At 45.4% G+C, this 22,918-nt stretch overlaps 2 protein-coding genes across 2 annotated transcripts; one reads left to right on the forward strand and one right to left on the reverse strand.

Annotated features, from left to right (window-relative positions):
• Window positions 1-280: 280 nt before the first annotated feature.
• On the forward strand, window positions 281-2,536 carry LOC109401907 (protein SPT2 homolog). The gene has a single exon (XM_019674522.3). It carries the CDS (start codon window positions 327-329, stop codon window positions 2,187-2,189), a length of 1,863 nt encoding a protein of 620 aa, XP_019530067.3. The 5' UTR covers window positions 281-326; the 3' UTR covers window positions 2,190-2,536.
• A 10,589-nt stretch (window positions 2,537-13,125) lies between these two features.
• Window positions 13,126-15,505, reverse strand: LOC109401849 (uncharacterized). The gene is made up of 2 exons (XM_019674456.3): window positions 13,943-15,505; window positions 13,126-13,881 (listed from the first exon to the last, which is right to left on the reverse strand). Exons 1-2 carry the CDS (start codon window positions 14,559-14,561, stop codon window positions 13,541-13,543), a joined length of 960 nt encoding a protein of 319 aa, XP_019530001.3. The 5' UTR covers window positions 14,562-15,505; the 3' UTR covers window positions 13,126-13,540.
• Window positions 15,506-22,918: the final 7,413 nt, after the last annotated feature.

Genomic DNA, 22,918 nt, shown 5'->3' on the forward strand with positions numbered 1-22,918 from the left:
TTTAATTTAAAATAAGTGTTAATTTAGTTCATTAAGACTAAAAAATGTCAGATGAATGTAAATGTGAATAAATAAATGTAGGTAGTGTTTACCATTCTTGGTTGTACCACAATATTACCTGCAGTTTTATACCTAGCTACATGTAGTATCATTCTTGTCGGTACCTAAATGTGTAGGTACATATGATCACTGTGCTTACCTACAGCAGTATAAGTAACTGGTGGTCACTGAACCACAAGACAGTGCACAAGCCTTACTTCATTTGAAGAACATAAAAATTCGCTCTTTGCATTTTCATCTAAAGCTAGTCCCCTGTTATAACAAATATGTTGCAATCTATCTGTCTTCCGCAGTCCCGCTACTACTCGACCAAGTTCGCCCCACCCAAGAAGGAATCCAAGGACAAGAAGCTGTCGGCCAACATCCAGAAATTTCTCGCCAAAAAAGAAGAGGAAGAACGCCAAAAGGCCCTGGAGGAGAAACGCAAGCGCGACGAGCTGATGGCCAAACGGGACCCGAAGGCGAAGAAAAAGATCGAAAAGATGCTGAAAGTGATCAAATCGGCCAACAAATCCGTACTGGACGATGCCGTCGATCAGAACGACACGGCCGTGACGCTGCAAGGTCCGGAACAACCGGACGAGGACGACTATGGGTACACGTCGAACGTTGCTTCGCAGCTGTACCAACAGCTGATGGACAAGTACAAGAACACACCGGAGGAGAAGAAGTTCAAGGATGGCGCCAAGAGGGTCATGTCCAAGGAGGAGATGGAACGGGCGAAAGCGAGGGTAAAGGATGCCTTGAACAGGGTTGAGGAGGAAGAGAATGCTCCGAGGACGAGGAAGCGGAAAGAGGGTGGAGAGGGGACGACGAGGGAGGAAGAAGGTACAAGTGCAAGTAGTACTAAAAGAGGACCGGATCGGTATGATCCGGAAGAGGAACGACGGAAAGAAGCGGAAGCAAAAGCGAAGGAGGAAGCCGCTAGGAAGAAAGCAAGAAGACCGGCAGGACCGGCTCCACCGGATTTTGCCACGTTGCTCAAATTGGCCGAGCAGAAACAGATGGAACCGGTGAAGGTAGAGGTCCCAGTGATAGAAAAGAAGAAAGAGCCCGAACGACTCATGACCAAGAAAGAGAAAAAAGAGTACGAGGAACGACAAGCTTATCTAGAGCAGAAGAAAATCCGAGACCGAATACGAAACGATCCTCGTCTTTCGGAAAAGGAGCGACAGATCAAACTGGCACAGTACGATGCGATGAAGGCGGGCAAGATTCCGCCAGCATCGGCCAGTACCAACAAGCCCGGATCAACCAGTACAAATGTGATGGCACCGAATGGGCGCATTCCAAAGCTGAATTCGTCCTCCACCGGATCGGAAAAGCCATCAGCTGCGCCTCCAAAACCGACTTCCGCCAGTTCCAGCTCGAGGCCTCCGTCTTCTTCGCGGCCAGATGAAAAGCGAAGTTCCCTGCAAAAACCCTCCCCATCCACAACGGCGGTGCCTGGCAAGAGCAAACTAGAATCGGCCCTCACAGCATCCAAGAAGCCCCACACCAGCAGCACCGCACAATCTTCCTCCAGGGATTCCTCTAGCATTAGGAAACCGTCGGTTCCATCTTCCCAGCAGCAAAATGGTTCCCCAAAAATCTCAAAACCTCCGCAGGCGGCGGTTTCACCAAAACCGACGTCTTCATCGTCAGTGGCCAACGGCCAGAAAACCAGACCATTCCCACCGGCGGACGTTCCGCAAAAGACCCGCCAATTCCCGCCACCGGATGTGCAGAAAACGCGCCAATTCCCCCCGCCGGATGTGGTCCGGAAACGGCCGTTGGATGCCCGGGGTGGCAGACCTTCATCATCGTCATCGGCTCCGGCAAAGAAGCGACGCCCGGTCATCGACAGCGACAGCGAGTACGACTCGGAAATGGACGACTTCATCGACGATGGGGACGACGAGATGGACTACTCGTCGCAGATCAAGGCCATCTTCGGGTACGACAAATCCCGCTACCGGGACGAGGACTTTGACGACCGGCAGATGGAATCGACCTTTGCCCAGCAGATGCGCGAGGAGTTTATCAGCAAGAAGATCGGCCTGATGGAAGATCTGGAGGACATGCGAATGGAGGAGGAGGAGAAACGACAGAAGGCGCTGAAGAAGAAACAGGCGGCCAAGCGGAAATGAAGCGCGCGGCGGTGGTGGAGTTTGTGCAAGCACTTATTGTTGTTTTGGATGGTTTCGATTAATTTTATCCGTATGAAAATACCTATTTATTTTTTAATTTTGATTTATTAATTTTTGTTAGTGATTTATTATGGCGGAACAAGAGGATGCCTCTGAGATTTAGGTACGACAGCTTTTTACAAGCTGGTTTCGTTTCAGATTTGTTTTGTTTTTTGCAACCACAAACCTTACTTAGACCGGAATGTCAGTGCAAAAAGATTATGATAAAAATAATTGTGAATAATCGATCAATTGTGGCCCACTAATCTAATGAAATAAACCCGAATTAAAGTGAAACAAAAAGTATATATGAACAAACTAGTTGTTTAAGGCTTGCATCAATCGTAATAAAGGTGAGTCGATTTATTTTAAAGGTTGTGAAATTCCATACAGAACTGTAGATTTTCGTGTTTAAGTTCTCCCAACTTCACACCAAGCCCGTCAAGGTCTAGTGGCTAAGGGTTCTGATTGGTACACAGAATGTCCAGTACTGGCACTCTCCCGTCCCATTCCTCCTACTTTGTATCTCTCTAATCTAATTTCTCTCCCTTAGGTTATTCGATGTAGGTATGACTTTCAGAAAATAAACTGGATCATTACTTTGTCAAACATCAACCAGTAAATTTATTTCAAGTTGTTCACTCTGTCACAATCAATAAATTTTCCAAGAATCTCTCTATCTGGTGTTCATTGATTAAGTAAAAGCTTTCGACCGTCTCAACCATGAAAATATGTTGAGAGCCCTCAGACGCAAGGGTGGTGTCCCTGAGAAAATCATTGGCCTCATTCAAACACAGTACGGGGCGTTTTCGTGCAGAGTACCGCACAACGGGGTCTTGTCCGACCCCATCCGGGTCGTCGCTGGAGTAAGGCAAGGATGTATACTATGTATGTATCACCACAACTATTCCTCATCGTAATCGACGAGATCCTGGTAGGTGTGATTGATCGTGAACCAAATCGTGGGTTGCTGTGGCAGCCCACTGCCATGCCATGGAGCATTTAAGGACGCACGGGGCGATGTGTAATTTTTCCTATCTCTCCTCTCTTTCTAACTCACGAATTTGGAAATGCTGATGACGCTCTTCTAACAATCAACGTCAACAAGACCAAGTCATTGAATGATAACACAGTCAACGGTTTGAGTTTTACGGTAGTTGATCAAGCAGTGGAGAATGTTGAAAGCTTCCAATGTCTTGGCATCCAAATGGCGGCCGATGGCTGCTGCACCAAGATCGACATAGGTGCACGGATCAAAAAGGCGAGGCCTGCTTTTGCGAGTTTAATATTAAATGCATGGAACAACAAGCAGATTACACGTCGACTCACTAAGATCCGAATTTTCAACTCGAACGTGAAATAGGGTCTGGGACCATTTGGGCAGGAGCACCTATTTTAGGCACTTGCTGCTATAAGAGCAAGTTTACCGGGGGCTACTATCTGGGTGAGTAAAATGATTGCCCACAGAGTTGTCATTTTAGTTTAGTTACTCATTTCCACACCGGTCGCTACTATATTTAGTTACCGGATTGCGTACCGGTCGTTGCCAAATACTGTTGCGGTATAAACAAAATATTTTGGAAACCTATTTTGGAAGAATGTCTTCTGGGATTCTCCATGAATTCCCTCTGATATACTAGCATGAATTTCCTCGAGTATCCTCGAGCAATACGTACTAAGATTTCCCCAGGAATCTCTTCCGGGATTTTACCTAAAATTTTTACTGGGACTTCTCATTCTTTTCGGGATTCCTCCTTGAATTTCTCCGGGGATTCCTCCAAAAGTTCCTCCGGGGATTCATTCAGGAATTTCTCTAGGGTTTCTACCAGGAATTCCTTCGGGGATTACTCACGGAATTCTTCCGGGGATTCCTCTAGTAATTCCTCCGATGATTCCTCAAGGAATTCCTCCGAGGATCCTTCCAAGAATTCCTCCGGGGATTCCCCCAAAAATTCTTCCGGGGATTCCTCCAGGGATTCCCCCAGGAATTTCTCCGGGGATTCCCCGAGGAATTCCTCCGGGGATTCCCTCAAGAGTTCCGCCGGGAATTCCTCCGAGGATTCCTCCGGGATGCCTCCGAGGATTCCTCCGGAAATTCCTCCGAGGATTCCTCTGGGAATTCCTCCGAGGATTCCTCCGGGAATTCCTCCGAGGATTCCTCCGGGAATTCCTCCGGGAATTCCTCCGAGGATTCCTCCGGGAATTCCTCCGAGGATTCCGCCGGGAATTCCTCCAAGGATTCCTCCAGGAATTTCACTGAGGATACCTCCGAGGATTCTTCCAGGAATTCCTCCGAGGACTCCCGGGAATTTTTCCAAGAATTTCTCCAGGAATTCCATTAGGAGTTTCTCCAGGAATTCCTCCGGGGGTTCATTCAGAGTTTTATTCGGATGTTCCTTCAGGAAATTCCTCCGTGGGTTTTTTTTTCAGGAATTCCTCCGGAGATTCCTTCCGGCTATTCCCCGAGGATTGCTCCAGGCATTTCTCCAGGGAATCCTCACGGAAATTCCTCCGGAAATTCACCTGAGGAATTTTTGGATGAATTTCTAGGGGAATCTTCGAAGGAATTCTAGGAGGAATCTCCACAGAAATTTTATATGAAATTCCCGGAGGAACTTCCGGATTAATCCCCGGATAAATTTTTGAGCAATCCTGCACTGCAAATTTTGTTTGCTGGTATTCAGCAAACTTTGCTGATTTTTTTTGTGCTTATTTCATTCAGCAATACGAATTTACTGAGTATCAGCAATTATTTTTAAACTTGCTGAAGTATCCAGCAATTTTGACAATTGATCAGCAACGTTGTGCTGAAATTCAGCAAATTTTTTGCTGAAATTCAGCAATTTATTTTGCTGATTTTTTTTTGTGCTGGAAGCATTTCAAAAAATTTGGTGTGTGGAGGATTTTCTGCAATAATCTCTGTAGGAATAACCGGAAGAATTGCTGGAGAAATTTCCGGAGGAATTCCTATACGAACTCTTGCAGGAATGCCAAAAGAAATTAAAGGAGTTTCTTAAGGAATCACAGGAGCAATTGCTACAGGAATCTTTGGAAGAATTCCTGGAGGAATCTCAAGAGAAATACCCGGTCCGATTTCTAGATTAATCTCCGGCGGGATGCCTGAAGAAATTTTCGAAGAAATTCCTGGAGGAACTCTTTGAGGAGATTATTGAGGAATCTAAGGAGAAAATGCTGTAGGGTTCCCCGGAGGAATTTCTGAAGAACTTTTGGAGAATCCCCCGGAGTTCCTGGATAATTCCCCGGAGGAATTCCCGGAGGAATTCTAGGAGGAATTCCTGGAAGAATGCCCGGAGGAATTCCTGGAGGAATGCCCGGAGGAATTCCTGGATGAATGCCCTGAGGAATTCCTGGAGGAATGCCCGGAGGAATTCCTGGAGGAATGCCCGGAGGAATTCCTGGAGGAATGCCCGGAGGAATTCCTGGAGGAATGCCCGGAGGAATTCCTGGAGGAATGCCCGGAGGAATTCCTGGAGGAATGCCCGGAGGAATTCCTGGAGGAATGCCCGGAGGAATTCCTGGAGGAATGCCCGGAGGAATTCCTGGAGGAATGCCCGGAGGAATTCCTGGAGGAATGCCCGGAGGAATTCCTGGAGGAATGCCCGGAGGAATTCCTGGAGGAATGCCCGGAGGAATTCCTGGAGGAATGCCCGGAGGAATTCCTGGAGGAATGCCCGGAGGAATTCCTGGAGGAATGCCCGGAGGAATTCCTGTAGGAATTCCTGTAGGAATTCCCGGAGGAATTTCCTGGAGGAATTCCCGGAGGAATTCCTGGAGGAATTCCCGGAGGAATTCCTGGAGGAATTCCCGGAGGAATTCCTGGAGGAATTCCCGGAGGAATTTCCTGGAGGAATTCCCGGAGGAATTCCTGGAGGAATTCCCGGAGGAATTCCTGGAGGAATTCCCGGAGGCATTCCTGGAGGAATGCCCGGAGGAATTCCTGGATGAATTCCCGGAGGAATTCCTGGAGGAATTCCCGGAGGAATTCCTGTAGGAATTCCCGGATAAATTCCTGTAGGAATTCCCGGAAGAATTCCTGGAGGAATGCCCGGAGGAATTCCTGGAGGAATTCCTGGATGAATTATTGGAGGAATTCCCGGAGGAATTATTGGAGGAATCCCTGGAGAAATCCTCGGAGGAATTTCTGGAGGAATTCCTGGAGGAAACCCCGTAGGAATCCCTGGAAGAATTTTGGTCAGGATGGCCGTTTAATCTGTTTCGGGTGGACCAGTGATCTACACAGTTCCTGAACCATTATTCATCGAAATCCCCTCGACGTGCAGAGCAAGATTTTCCGTTTCTCGCTCGCGCCCCGGGAGACATCCCACAGCAGTGGTACTCATTTCTTCCGGCTTCTCCTCCGGTGATTCTTTCGGTGGTCGTACTCTGCCCCGCTTTAACGGAGAAGCTTCCACCCCTCCTCCTCTATTGTGGTGTCGTGCTTCCTTCGTAGAGGCTGTCCCTTCCGTTTGGGAGTGATATTTTCTTTTGATTCTTCCAGCACTCCTGGACATTTTCGCTTGTGATATTCGCAGCATATTTTATCTAAGTGCAAGTGTTTACAAAATTTGTTGCTTAACACTGGTGCATTTTGTTCGAAACAATCAAATAAAAACAATACAGCACTTTCGGCATATATGAAATAGCAATCGTTTCCCGCGCAACTATCGGGCGCCTAAATTTGTGCGCCCGATGTTTCCCGAAAGCCTCGCTGCTATTTTACTAGCCCGGTTAGAAGCCCCCGATAAGGTATAGCGCTATGATACTGCGCTATGTAATTTAGTTTAGTCGCGCACCGGTAAAGCTGCTCTAACTCAGTGAATTTTAAACCGATTGACTTGAATTTTGAAACATGGCTAGCTACTGTGCCTAGCTGATCGTGTCTCAAAAATCGAGCCAATCGGTTCAAAATTGACTGAGTTATAGCAGCAAGTGCCCAAAATAGGTGCTCCTGCCCAAATGGTCCCAGACCCTATGTGCTGCTTTACGCCAGGAAACCTGGTGTTTATCAGTGGAGAACACTAACCGCTTACAGGCAGAGCTGAAAATGTCATTTCGACTTCATCTAAATTCAACCACATCCAGCTCATTTTGGAAGCTCAACCTAGAATATGGTATATGAGAAAACTTTGTATTCCAAAAAGTACGGTTTTTCCGTGACTTTCTTGTAGAACTTTTCTAGCCGCACAAGTTTTTCATATACCATATTCTCAGGTATATGGAGTCATGTTCATCGACCGTAATGGAAACTTGCTGACAGACAAGACAATGGTGGCTGCCAGGTGGAGAGAGCACTTCGAGGTATTGTTGAACGGTGGGAGTGGATAGGCGACGGACAGAATTCGAATCGACGACGACGGACAAGCTGTGGAACCTCCAACGCTAGACGAGGTCAAGTCAAGACAGCCATTAGGGGACTGAAGAACAACAAGGCTGCTGGGAAGGAACTTCTCAAGTGAGCAGCTGTATCAATACCGTATTATATTAAAGATATGGGAAGAGGAAGAACTGCCTGCTAGTTGGCTGGATGGTCTCATTTGTCCTCTTTTCAAGAAAGGGCATCGACTGGAGTGCGCGAATTACAGAGAAATAACACTCCTCAATTCAGCGTACAAAATTTTGTCCGGAGTTCTGTTCCACAGACTGAGGCCGATTGAGGAATCCTTCGTCGGCGAATATCAGGCAGGATTTCGTGAGGGCCGATCAACGACGGACCAGATGTTCACCCTGCGGCAGATTCTCGATAAATTTCGGGAGTACAACTTGCAGACCCATCATCTGTTTATTGATTTCAAGGCGGCGTACGATTCAGTGAAGGAAAACGAGTTATGGCAGATTATGATCGCACATGGATTTCCGGCGAAGCTGATTAGACTGATTCGTGCGACGCTTGACGGATCGAAATCAAGTGTATGGGTTGCGGATGAAATTTCGTCATCGTTCGTAACCTTTGACGGACTGAAGCAGGGCGATTCTCCGAACTTACTGTTCAACATAGCACTGGAAGGAGCGATAAGGAGAGCTGGTGAGCACAGGAGCGGAACCATTGTCACGCAGTCGCATATGCTCCTGGGCTTCGCGGACGATATCGACATCATCGGAATCGACCGTCGGGCCGTGGAAGAGGCGTTCGAACCTTTTAAGAGGGAGACTGTGAGGATTGGACTTACAATTGTGGTATCCTATGTGACTTGATACTAATATACGCAAATCTTGCTGATTGCGTTAATACTGACACGAAGTAATTAGTAGAGATTTAGAGTAGGTTTTGCTTAGCGAGTGAGAGAGACAACATTGCATCTGGTCGCGTTGCAAGACGCGGGAATGTGGATGGTGAAAACCTGGAGTCTTGTACGGGTGTGCGTCGATCGGGGAACAGCACATCTTCTTCTTCTTATTTCTGGCGAGCCGACACCGCGGCATCAGCTCTAGTTTAACGTCCGCCTATTTCTGGTACTAAGCCTAAACACGGACGGTCAGGGAGACATCCACACACACCTGACACCCTACATATCGAACCCATCAACACATGGGCCGGGACCTACGGCTTTACTTCCTATCCGAGGGAAGGCGTGATCAGATATTTTTGTCTCAGAAATACCGACGGCGTCGACTAGGATTGGAACAGCACATCAGTTGAGTACCACACAATCAACACCACAAAGACTAAGTACATGATTGCTGGTGTTCAACGTCGGTTCTGCCGTGGAAGTTGTGGAGTTTAGGATTTCTCTGGGAAGGAATCACCCTTCACGTGCAGCACACACAACTTACCCAGGCTGACGTTGGTTCGCAAGTGGCAAGAGTGAACGCGGTTGGGTGACGCCTGGAGTTGTTGCTACGCAAGCAGGGATGCTAACATTGTCTGCTTGACAGTTCGCATCACATTCAAATGCGCTATATCGCCTGCTGTGATCATTCTCTTTATCACAGCTTTATTCAGTACATCTTATATCTCACAGAAGTGGTGACCGAGGTGGTGACGAAGTGGTGCTAGGTGGGGAAAGGTTTGAAGTTGTGGATGAATTTGTTTATCTTGGTACTCTAGTGACGTGCGATAATGATGTTACCCGCGAGGTGAAAAGACGGATTGCGGCTGCAAATCAGGCCTTTTTCGGTCTGCGAAACCAGCTGAGGTCCCACAGGCTGCAAACGAAGACAAAACTCGCGTTGTACAAGTCTCTGATTCTCCCGGTCGCTTTATACGGTCATGAAACGTGGACGTTAAAAGAAGTTGATCGGAGAGCATTTGGAGTCTTCGAACGTAAAGTGCTGCGAACAATACTCGGCGGTAAACTGGAGGACGGCATCTGGCGGCGTCGCATGAACTACGAATTGTACCAGGTATATAAAGATAAGAATATAGTGAAGCGAATACAACACGGCAGGCTGCGATGGGCTGGACACGTAGCTCGTATGTCGGAGGAGCGACAAGCTAAAATTATATTCAGCAGAGAACCAGGAAGGGGTCGTCAGCTTCGTGGAAGTTCGCGCACACGTTGGCTTTTTGCAGTTGAGGAGGACCTAAGGACTCTAAACGTTCAGGGCGACTAGAAGCGATTGGCCCAGGACCGAGGCCAATGGAGGCGGATATTTCATTCGGCGTAGACTCACCGCTACGAGTTGTAGCCCATCATGTTTCAAGTAAGTATTTTCAGGTTGAGCTTCTAAAATGAGTTGGATGAATTTAGATATATCGAAATGACAATTTTAGCACTGCTGGCACCGTCGGATGGGACACCGGAACGTCAACGGCGTGCGCAGCCTGGCCAATGGACTAGTGACCGGTGTCTACATCGTTGGAGGTACCATGAAGTATGTCCAATGGGCAAACACAGTCCTCGATGTGGTCCATTTTGACATTTACGGGCCGATGGAGACCAAATCACTTGGGGAAGCCGCTATTATATAGTTTTCGTGGACGACAAGTCACGCAGGATGTGGACGTATTTTTTGAAATCGAAGTCAGAAGCTGAGGTCATGAAAACTTTCTAGCATTTCCACGCAATGGCGGAACGACAATCTGGACGAAAGCTGAACATTCTCAGAACAGAACGGAAAGAATACGTCAAAGTGGATTTCAGGAACTACTTGTACAACCTGAAGTCGCAGACGATTACCATCAGTCGGGAGGAGAACTTTATCAATGAAGGTGAGATTGTCCCAGCTTAAGCATCGTCAAGTCCGATCAGGAAAATCATTCTCGTGTAACATGAAGAGCTGGTAATCCTTATCATCAAATGAGGTCCAGGACGAGGTACCAAGCGAAGACGAGGACGAGGAATTCTTCACCGATGTCAACGACGCGATCTTGAGTGAAGTTGAAGATGCAGACAACACCGTGGTCAACCTGACCCCCGTGCTCGCACCGCGACAAAACTCATATCCACCTAGGTCAGAGGTGTCGAAGCGTAACGATCGGGAGCACATACTTCCAAGGCAAGTACAACGATTTTGAAGTTCCAACGAAAGATCTTCCCAGTTCATCAGAAACAGAACATCATACTCCCGGGATCCAGATACCAGCGTGAGTCCAACAAGGGTTACAACATCCCGAAGCTAGGTTCCTTTTTCACGTGACGAAACTGATGCCACCGGACCCGAGGGTCAGGGTCAGTTCAGCTTGATCGCAAGGTACACTTCCGAGGCTTGAATTTCAGCAACGGCTGAACTGCCGCCACTCGCATAACAGTCCCATTTGCAAAAAGGAGGAATTGAGAAAACGGCATTTGAAGTTTGAAAACTTGTTTCCATATAAAACTTTGAAAAATCCCCAAAATTTGAAAAATATTTCGATCATCTCGAAACTTTCACAGATTGCTTTGCACATGAATATATAACTGTAAAAAATATTACAATCGCTACAAAGTTGTTCAGTTTTGTGTTTCGTGTCACAAAAATCCATGATGGGACTGTTATGCGGGTACTTTTGATATGGGACGCTCATGACTTGCTATTTTTTTCACACATTGACATAAAAATTCGTAATTTTTATTATTGTATTTGGAAGTACATCGAAAATGATGACTATTCATAACGTTAACTCAAAATTGATGAAAAGTCAAATGGGACTGTTATGCGAGTGGGGGCAGTGAAGATCCGTACACCCATCAGGATGCATTAGCACGTGACGACTCCGAACGGTGGAAGACAACAATGTGCGATGAATACCAAGCGCTCATGGATAACAACACGTGAACTCTAACAACCCTCCCGGAAGGAACAAAGGCTATCAAGTGCAAATGGGTATTCAAGACCAAGAACGACGCTGCCGGGAGCATCGACCGTTAAAGGCACGACTAGTCATCAAGGGCTACTCTCAGCGAATGGGGGTGGACTACGACGAAACATACTTGCCAGTGGTTCGTCACAGTTCGCTTCGGTACTTTTTTAGACTTGCTACAAGGCACAACCTTCTAGTGGCTTCTAGCTTTTCTCCAAGGCGACCTGGACGACTTTTCTCCAAGGCGACCTGGACGAGCCCTCAAGAAGCTTCGAGGTACGACCCATGCCTGTACTACAAGTTCAGCGGTGGCAAAATCCAGTTTGTCGCAATCTACGTTGACGACCTGAAGCTGTTTTCCAACGACGAAAACATGAAGGACGAAGAATCAAAGCCAAGATGAGCAGCATGTTTCGCATGAAGGATCTCGGACCAGCAAAGAGTTGCCTGGGGATCCGAATTACGCGTACAGAGGATAGTATAGCGCTCGATCAAGAAGCCTTCATTGATTCGATTTTGATCCATGTGTTGACCCGTTTCAAGATGCAATAATCGACACCGATGAACACCGCAATCAGCACCAGACCCGATATCCTGTTTGGCGTTCGTCGTCAATCAACTGAGTAGGTACAACACCAATCCCGAACCAAGTCATTGGCACGCCGTCAAGGCACCTAATGCGATACCTGAAAGAGACGTCAACGATGAAGTTGCAGTACTCAACATCTGGTAACAAGGAGATTGTGTGACAGTAAATTTATGTTGCCGTATTGAACAGTGGGCAACGACGCATAGCACATCAAGCAATCCTAGTAGGCGTCACGAATCATAGGAACCCGTGTCGTCGTTCCTCGTGCAGCAATGTCAAAGTGCAAATCAGTAGTGCATTCCCGCAGCTCCCGCTTGCTCGCAATAAACCTAAAGCACCTGAAGGGCACAGAGATAAGTGGCTTTCCGACGCTGACTTGGATGACCGTAAGCCGAGCAGTGGATACATGTTCCTGTTGCAAGATGAAGCTGTGTCATGGAACTGCAAGAGGCAACCGACTGTTTCATTGTCCACCTGCGAGGCTGAGTACATGGCGTTATCTGCTGCGGTACAGGAAGCTTCCTGGTGGCATGGACTTGTGTCGCAGTTTGGTATGAAGCAACCTATAGACCTCTACTCTGACAACCAGAGCACCATCTGTATTGCCAAGAACGGCGGTTACACTCCAAGAACGAAGCACATCGACATTCGTCACCACTACATCCGAGACACACTGGATCGAAGGATAATAAACATCAACTATGTTAGCATCGAAGATTAAGTAACTAACAAAAGCGCTTACTGCTCGAACGAAATCGAGGAGCCATAGGAATCGCATAACTGGCTTAAAGAGGCTTAAGGAGGAGTGTTGTAAAACCTATCGTAGTAACCCATGGTTATTCTAGTTAAGAATTGTGTCTAATACATTTTCACTTCTGCTCCAACCTTACCCTACGTCTCCACTAGACAGAAATGTCTTGCCATTTTGCTGCCAGAAAGAGAAAACGTAACAGAAATGATCAACACCGCTGCTTTCCATGCAAACAGCGAGAGAACATTTCTGTCATGACACATCTGTCCAGCAAAATGGCAAGACATTTCTGTCTAGTGGAGACGTCGGGTTAGTACGAGCAAGTCGGCCATTATTGCGACGGAACAATTTTAACAACTGGAGGTTCAGAATGCTGGCAAATTTGATTTGCTGCGGACGATCTTTGGCGACGTGCATGGAAACGCTGGTGCGGCGAAAGATGAACCACAAGTTCTCTACGGTGAATCCAACAATCTGAATTTCAAGAATGTTGGACAACAACTCTGCAAAGTTGGTGTTTGCTACTGATCCGGTTGAAACAAGAAGACGTGGAGAGCAGAGAGCATGATGGATTGGCCATCATGAAAATCGCTTACATATTGTAGCGGGAAATTGTTGACTCAGTGTTAAATAATTGAAATGAATGAATTTCACTACGATACTTTAATCCTGTATCAACGTATGTTTAACATACAGACATAAAAAATCTAAAGTTACTCCCGCAGAAAACCCTAGTACCGCGCCGGATAGTTCATCAGCGGGCTGGGTCTGAAGATGATCCGCGTACGCTCGGCCAAATCGTCATCGTACCGTCGCCGCAGGAACCGATCGCCAACCGAGTGCGCCGGATAGTCGTACATGTACTCGCGGGGATCCTCGTACACCGTGATCGGTGGTGGCGGGGCCGTTTTGAACATCGGCCGAGGTTCGTGGAAGGTCCGCCTCTGGAACAGTTCGTCGTAGTTGCGCACCGGAACCAACGGAGGCAATCCCGGATAGAACTCCTGAGCGTAGTTGTTCACGTGATGGTCACGATCGTCTCGGAATCCATCCCGGTAGTCGTGTAGATTGCCTAATAGAAGAGGGAGGTATTAGCTTTTAAGTGGATTTGAGACGTAATTCGGTAGAACAACCTCGATCGGCAGCCGCTTGGTGATGGAAGTCTCGCACCCCGCGTAGATCATAACCTCCGAAACGATCGTCGTACCGATCGCGATGTTGATCGTTCCTCAACTCCTTGTTGTAGAGATGGTCGTTGAAGTTGTTCCTCAAGTTCTTCCGATTATCGAACACCTGCTTTCCACCGTGGTCATCGGAGTCTTCGTAGAAAGAGCTCTTGCTACCCGATTCATCTTTGTGATACGAATTGGTAAATCCTGATTTCACTTGCTTCCGATTGTGCGACTTGTCCGCTTCAAAATTCTCCCCAGCCAAATGATTCACCTTGTCCAGCGAGCCCCCCTTGGAAGCATCGGCTATTCTGTGACCGTTCACTGCATTGTCCAACGCATGATACCGAATAGCGTCCGTCGCCGAGTTGATCTTGCCACCTTCATCGAACACGTGATCGCGACTAAAGTTCCGCAAATCATTCCCCGCCTCTGTCGTTCCCCTGCTAGAGCCACCTTTCAACAGTTTCGACTCCGACACAATGGCCGTCCCGTACGGATACCCGTCCGCGTAGGGATACGTCAATCCACTCCGAACCGATCCAACCAGGATCAACACTACCGAAACGCACTTCGCGATCATGTCTCACCCGATCACACTCCACGTAAAACTGAACCATTACGAACCGGAACCGGTAGCATTTATAGGACGAGACAAAGCATCTCTCAGTCCGTTGTGGTCAGTGATCCAGAAACGGAGCGCAAAGCGATCGCACGCGCGATCGCCTTCTGTTGACCCCTATGTTCGGCTACCAACTTGGTGGTGTGGCGGCGGCGATCATGCCCTGTCATTGTGCGACTGAAGACGGGACCTATTGACGTTTCGATACGGGTTCGTCAACGCTGCTGCATTAAGCCTCTTGCCCACAAGTCTGCGACCAGGAAATTCCTCGTCTTAAAAAGTGTCATCGCATCGCAAGGTGGGAAACACGCTATGACCCGCCGACACAGGTACCTACAGCGAAGTAAGACTCAACGGTGAATTAAGATCCGCTGTGGTGCGCGCTTGACCGTTGTTGACGTGGTTCCACTTGATCGAGCAGCCGTGGTTGAGCTATGCGTCTGAGGTATGACCAACGAATTTTGATCGGCCTAATTGACCAAATCTTAGAGGTGGACGTGGTGTGAATCAGATTGATCGTCTCGATAATAGGTAGTAGAAACGCGGTGCGGTACTTGTTCATGTTGCATATCGAAGAGAACAAAAATCAGCAAAGGAAATTTCGCGAAGAGTTTCTCCGCTTTCGAAATACCTAACTGTAGCAAGGTTATTTGATATTATTTCGGAACGGTGTATCGCACCAATTGTAAGCTAACTGTAAAGGGTTATTATACACTTCAACTCAGTAAAATTTTAGTTGACTTTCCCTGACTTTTCAGTTTTTCAAGTGCGTTGATTTCTGCCAAAATAAGTTGTGAATAAGATGGTATAATGAGGAATGGTCCGAATATTTGAAGTGGTAAACACATGTTCAACAAGACCATGCTGAGGATTACTGAGTTGGTTCAGGTTTTTCGTTACTCGAATTGAAAAATATCGTATTTAATCTGCATATACCCATACTAGATGCTAGTTTGACTTATCCATGTGTTCAGCAAAGTTTGATCATTGACTACTACAAGGGCTACCGCGTTCAATACAACTCTGAAGCTATTTTCAAGTTCTCGAAGGAAGTTTCGAATTTACAGAAAACCTCAGAAGTACATCTCGATGTAACCCAATGGAATATTTTTTTTTTCAGAAATAGATGAAGGAATTCCTGAAAAAACAATCCGGATGAACTGTTGTAGAATTTCCAAAGAGAGTTTTGAAGTAACTACAGCGAACTTTTCGGAGGATAACTATCACTGAGGAAGATTACAAGTGGTAGTCGAAATACGCGTATCTGTCAAAGGATAAGCAATTAGGGCGGAATTAAAAGGTACGAAACTGATTACACTCATTCGAAGACGGTACAAGATTTCCGGAGGAGTTGTTATAGATATTCCCGAAACTATTACGGATTATCCGCAAAAACTCCTAGAAAAATTAAAACAAGTCATTGCGAAATACAATCATTGCCGCCACAATGACCCTTTTGTACGGCTTATCAAGCTTTACGAGCGCTAGTTTCGAAAAATAGGAGATTTTCAAAATTTACAGCACAAAATTATTCGATAAATCCCCCAGACGTTTCTGTAGCATTTCCTGCAACAGTTTCGTAGGAAATTTCTCCATTGCAGTACAGAGATTCATTTTGTTTATTTCATTCAATGTGATGTGATTCATCAGTAGTTTATTTATAAACTTCCAAATAAATTCCAAAGGAAACTTCTCCAAGAACTCCTTTGAAAAATTATTTAGGAATTCCCTCCAAAATTTTCTCCGGAAATATATCCAGAAGCTGTTTTGCAAAACCCTTGGAAAATTCTTTCAGGTGTTAAAAAAAGTACAATCAAGAACTCCTCTAAGTATCCCCTCGGAAGCTCCTCCAGGTGGTAAATCGAAATTTGCTTCAGTATTTTCAGGATTTCTCTGAAAATTGCTTTTACTTTTCTTCAGAAATCTCTTTTAGAAATTAGTTCGTAAATTCCTGTAGCAGTTCTCTCAAATTTGTTGTCCGCGACGCCATGATGAAAAACAGCCGAACACTACCGCCACCTTTATAACGGTTCGCGATGATTTGATAGCATGAACCAGACCCCCTGTGTGTTCATATAGGAAAGGGTTCGCGTCTGCGCTGATTTGACAGAAGCGATCGCTCGTTTCGCTGGTCGACCGTTAAATTTAGGGGGGTCGTCGGTTCGTCGGTGATGAAACATCCAACTTTTTCTGTTAATTCCAATTGGCTTCTTTAGCGGTGTTGAGATAGTTCGATATCCTAAATCTGCATGTCAAACTGAGCCTAAACCCAAATGTTCATGAATTTTGGTGTCCGAGAACCTATTTAAAAATCAATTTGAAGTTTGTATGGGAGCGATTTGTCGAATCACCCCTCGTCGCAGTTTGTACTGGGCGGAGCTGTCAAACAGTTTCCCAGCTGTCAAAAGGTTATTTCAAAATATCTCTTTGTAATTGATTTTAGATACCAAAAACAAAGTTATAAAAATCTGAAAAAAATCATAGTGACTCAGAAAAAGGTGCTTTTTTGTATGAAATTAAAAAATCAATACATTTTTCCAAATTTAAAAACTTAATTGTACGCCACAATACTCGGTTTGTGGCTGCCGCTCTCCATCTTTGGCCACGCACAATGCTCACCAAGTCACGTTCCGCCTGATCCACCCATCGTGCTCTCTGCATTCCACGGCTTTTTGCACCATCCGGAACTGTCGCGAACACCAACTTTGCAGGGTTGTTACGCAGAATTCTTGCCACATGCCTTGCCCACCGTATCCTCCCGGTTTTGGCCACCTTTTGGATGCTGGGTTCGCCGTGAAGTGCAGCGAGCTCGTAGTTCATCCTACTCCGCCATATACCATTCTCCTGAACACCGCCGAAGATCGCCCTTAGCACGCATCGCTCGAAAACTCCAAGTGCCTGCAGGTCCCCCTGCATGTGTGAATCTTTTTAGACTGCAGCTTCTTCTGGAAAAAGGATCCGAGGTAGGCCCCATCTATCGTCACATTACTACCTTGACGCCCAGCCTACACGAGGTCGCATTAGAATAAGATGCTAAAGTGGAGGCCATAGCGTCCATGCTTCCATTTACGCATATCGCCTCCACTTTTGCATCTTACACTCAGCGAAAAAACTAGCGAAATTCATCGAAATACCATATGAAAATTCGCTATAATTAAAACTTATGGATGCCATACGAACACCTTATGAAAATTGATCGTGATTGCTATGACACATTTCATAAGATAGACTTATGAAAAGAACAAAAAAAAATCTTAAAATGATGCAGACTAGATTCGATCCATGAACGTCGGGATCACCGAGCCCGTGTTTTATCCACACGGCTATCGACGCTTGAGAATACCATGTTGCTAAACAATAAAAGCCAAGCTGTGAGACGATTTTACGTCATAGAGTGACCTTATGAAATTCATCCGAATCATTATGAATTATTTAAAGGCCATTTCATAAGTTAAGCCTTATGAAAATCTTAAGGTTATATGGCTGAGTGTATTCAATATCATACACGGAACCAGAAATCAACCCAAATATAGGTTCTTTTCACTCATATCGGCTCTTCCGTGCGAGAACCAAAATTTGGCTAACCCGCGTTAAAGCTCTGAGTGGGTAGTTTCATTTTGATCCCGGCAGAAAATTGCAACCCATCGCAAAGTTCTCTCTATCCATCGTTGACTTTCGAAAGTACCCTAGTGGGTTGAAATAAACCCACTTTTGGGTAAACGGCAAAAAACCCAAATTTGGCTTCTCGCACGGACATTATCGGCTAGGTAGCTGCTTCTCGCTTTGTTTTTGACAACATTGCGAAGGGGAGAGCGAGGAAACAACCCACTGCTGGATAAAAAGTTCAAGCGGTTTACTTATTTTTGCGTTCTTTAAACGTATTTTTTAGGTAGTCTGTTTTTTCCGTGTATGCGATCGTGTGTTGACTGGGCGGACTCGGTTGTGTTCGGTTCCGCATGTACTTTATTTTGGGGGTGATACACAAATTATGTCACGCTAAAATCGACCTTTTCCAAACACCCCCCCCCCCCCCCCCTCCCCCCTATGGCATACACTTTTTGTATGGGACCTCGACAGTTTTTGTATGGGTCGTCACGTTATGCAAAACCCCCCTTCCCCCCTAAAAGCGTGACGTAATTTGTGCATGGCCCCTTGGACGCATTCTTCAACAGTCCGACCTTTGTTGCTTCGCGTTCCAGGCAGGTGTACAGTTCTGCCACCGTTCCAAAAGTTCTGGAGATAATGTCCATGTCGTCCGCATGGACCCGGCTGTTCAGCCCGGCTCGTTGCATTACACTTTCCAGAGCGATGTTGAAGAGTAGACATGAGTCCGTCATCATGTCGCAGTCCCCGGCGGGACTCGAATGAATTGGATAGTTCACCCGAAACTCTTACGCAGTATTTTGCACACCGTCCATCGTTGCTTTGATCAGTCAGCTTCCTAGGCAAGCCGTTTTCACACACACTAGACGCGACATGAAACAAGACATAACACATTAACATTAACGTCGACCGGTTTAGGGCGTGATCTAGCCCATCTACAGGACAATGTCCGACTGACTGACGTTGTTCGTACACGTTCAAAAACGAAGAGATGTACTGTATTGTCATGTCGGCTGAAGAGGCACGATACGATTGGGGGGTAATCCTCATTCATCAATGGCTCTTTGCTGTTTGTGATGATCAAGGACTCCCATGCATTCAAATGTGAAATCTATTGAACGCATTTTATCAGTTTTGCTTTTTTTTTTTTTTTGAAGAGTGACCAGGTGGAGCTGCAGGACAGCTGATAGCAAAGCCTGGACCCTTTCCCAACTTTCCCTCTACTAGGACCAATACTCACGATGGACTAGACGATGTCGTCAACTTGAGCAAAGTGTGTAGTAATTAGCATTGAGTCGTAGTAGTTTTTAAAAAATACTGTTTTTAACTTTTCCCATCGCACTAGTGTTTTGATCGAATGGAAGCTCCAAAGATGATTTGATAATTGAACAATATTTCAATAATCGAAAATCTCCGAGGTCACTGGACAACATTCAGAGATAAAAAAAGAGTGTCTATGTCTATGTTAACGCCTTCAGAGTACCATTCTTAAGAAATATACAAAGAGCAAAAAGAAAAAAAATGTGCCGTAGCTAATTTTTAAAGATTTGATATTTCTGAAAATTATTCGAAGACAGCTACCAGAACTAGCGTTTTTAGCCGATATGGGCAACTAGTTTTTCTGACAGCTTCCCCAAACAATAATCAGATAATATTCTCAGTTATTTTATAATACATTCTGAAAATTATTTCAAGCTGATTACCAATAGTGTCAATAACCGATGTTAGTCATTGACAGCACCAGCATCATCCCCAAATAACTCTCATATTAGTGTTAGATAACACTTTTTGAGCTTCCATTCGATATTGTAAAGAAATTTGTCAAACCCTATTTGTCAAAATATAGTCAATAATGTATCAAATTGTGTTTCTAATTTCGCTAGTCGTCTTCTGCATATCTGTGATCATCTCAGTCCAAAGTAATATTATATCCATCGTAACCCTTTACAATGTCAACCGTCCTAAGTCCTAACTAAATTCCTGCTTTTTTTTGATCAGTGAAATAATACCGTCTAAGATATAAAAACAAAAAAGTTCAGTCAACTGATTTTTGTCAAAAATAAAAATGATAATGATTATTTGTCAACTTTTATAAATTCACAAAACCCATAAAAAAGATACAAATATAAACTCCTATAATCAGCAGTTTTATCTTTACCTAATCAGTCCATAATTTTCTAATTGTAATGAATCTAATCTGTAAGGCTGTAAGTCAACTTATCCTAGCGTCCCCTGTCCTGTGTACTAACGAATTCAAGTAACGAGTGATGAGTGTAACGCAGAGACCTCCTCTACCCACTCTTGCGTTACGTTAAATTTAACAATTATTGTTAAATTTGAGAAAATTCAAAGAATGCAAAGATTAGGTCTATGCAAGCTGAATTATAATTTGTTTTTGACTTGTGATAAATGCACGACGGATACTCCTTTGGTTCCCATTAGCACTTACGGCGATTCCTTCACTTGCGCTCAACTCCTAAACTAGATATATCTAGCTCAAAGTCCAAGCGGTGGAGAATGAACTGGCGCTAAAGTGCTAATGGGTTAAGCCCTCCCATCGCGTCAAGATCGAATATCCAGGGGGAGAGCATTTTATCAGTTTTGCTTCTTCCCATTTTATGTTGTCCGAGGTATGGACCGCGATGCTGGATTCGTTGGGTTTGTATGCGTCTACAGCATGCTTGTGTTCTTTTATTTTTGTTTTTATCTTCCAGACCTATATAGACTGATTTTCTGTAGCTCTGTACGGTCGATACTGTCGTATGCGCAAATGTCCGAAATGGAGGATAACGTGCCTCTGGAGCCGGCCTTCTGATACGGTCGATACTGTCGTATGCCGCTTTGAAGTCGATGAACAGGTGATGAGTTGGGACCTGGTATTCACAGCATTTCTGGAGGATTTGCCGTACGGTAAAGATCTGGTCCGTTGTCGACCGGCCGTCGATGAAGCCGGCTTGATAACTTCCCACGAACTCATTCGTTTTAGGTGACAGACGACGGAAGATGATCTGGGATAGCACTTTGTAGGCAACATTCAAAATAGTGATCGCCCTGAAGTTCTCACATTCCAAATGGTCGCCTTTCTTGTGAATGGGGCAGATAACCCCTTCCTTCCACTCCTCCGGTAGCTGTTCGGTTACCCAGATCCTGACGGTCAGCCGATGCAGACAGGTGGCCAACTTTTCTGGGACCATCTTGATGAGTTCAGCTGCGATACCATCCTTACCAGCTGCTTTGTTGGTTTTGAGCTGGTGAATGACATCCTTAACTTCCCTCAGCGTGGGAGTTGGTTCATTTCCGTCCTCCGCTGCACTGGCGTCGTCGTTTCCTCCGTTGCCGTGGTCTCCCGTGCCTACGTTCTCTACGCCATTCAGGTGCTGATCGAAGTGCTGCTTCCACCTTTCGATCGCCTCAGCGCCCTCGCAGCGTTCTTCTCCAAAACCGTTCTGCACTCTTCGTCGAACCATTCGTTCCGTCGATTCCGTTCCACGTACCCGATGGTGCTCCGTGCTCTCGGCTGCGTCGTTGATGGCTGCTTTCACTGTACTCCAGCAGTCCTCTAGAGGGGCCTCTTCGGGCTCGCCCTCGTCTGGCAACGCGGCCTCGAGATTCTGCGCGTATGCTGAAACGTACATTGTTGTCATCAAGAGAGTTTCGTACATTGTTGATGACGGTTGGAGTCGATGTTGGCGCCACGATAGGTCCTGACGTCGATAATGTCGGAGAAGTGCCGAAATTAGACCTTCTGTTTAACAAACAAATCTTTCAAGAATTTTTTCAGATGTTCCTCCACGGATTCTTTTGACACTTCTTCAGAAGTGGAATTCCTTCAGAATTATTTCCAGACTCCTTTAGTAGGTTAAGGACTTTTTCATAAATATCAAGCAATTCACCTAGAGCTTTTTCAGAAATACTTCAAAGGCTTCTTGAGAAATCCCTTGGAAAATTTTGTCAGCGATTATTGAAGTAATAACTAGAAGGTTTCTTTTTAGTACTGCTCCTGCGGTACCTTCAGAAATACCTCCTGTGATTCCTACAGTAAAACCTCCATGAGTCGATATTGAAGGGACCATCGACTCAAGGAAATATCGAGTAGTGGAACAAAAATCCTTTGGGAAGTTTTTTGACCATCATAGTAACCCAGAAATTATTTTTCAGTATGGAAAAAAATATCTCCATGAGTCGATATCGAGTCAAGGAACATCGACTCAAGGAGGTTCGACTGTATACAAAAAAAAAATACTGGAGAAATTTTCCAAGGATACCCTGAAGAATTTTCTAAAGGAATTCTAAGAGATACCTCTGGAAATTCCAAGATGTTTTTTTTTATATTTCCTGATGAGAATCCTGAAAAAAAAAACTCTGAAGTAATTTCTGAATTATTTTTTGTTGAAGTAGGCAATCGTTAACGCTTGCAAACCGTAGCAACGCCCTTGGTTACATAGAATGTTAAGAAAATTTCCTAGCCAGTTCTTCTCAAGTGCTCAAGCTGTTCGGGCGTAAAATAAACGTTTATTGTGAATTCAAGTCTTTTCCTCCGGAGGAAATTTGGAGGAATTCAAGGATAAATTCCTGAAGGAGTTTCTAAAGGACACTCTTGAGGAATTTCGGAAGTAAATCTCGTAAAAATTCCACACGGAATGCTTGAAATAATTTCTGCGAAAATCCGAACAGAAACTGCAGACAGAGAGGAGTTCTTAAATAACTCCCTGAAC

Source organism: Aedes albopictus, chromosome 1 (genome assembly GCF_035046485.1).
Source record: "Aedes albopictus strain Foshan chromosome 1, AalbF5, whole genome shotgun sequence".
NCBI lineage: Eukaryota > Metazoa > Arthropoda > Insecta > Diptera > Culicidae > Aedes > Aedes albopictus.

Excerpts from the sequence above, each read along its gene's own strand:
- LOC109401849 (XM_019674456.3), bottom strand. The coding sequence starts at position 14,561 with ATGATCGCGAAGTGCGTTTCGGTAGTGTTGATCCTGGTTGGATCGGTT. Across the intron at positions 13,882-13,942 it reads CCAAGCGGCTGCCGATCGAG|GCAATCTACACGACTACCGG; the intron begins GTTGTTCTACCG and ends CTCTTCTATTAG.
- LOC109401907 (XM_019674522.3), top strand. The coding sequence starts at position 327 with ATGTTGCAATCTATCTGTCTTCCGCAGTCCCGCTACTACTCGACCAAG.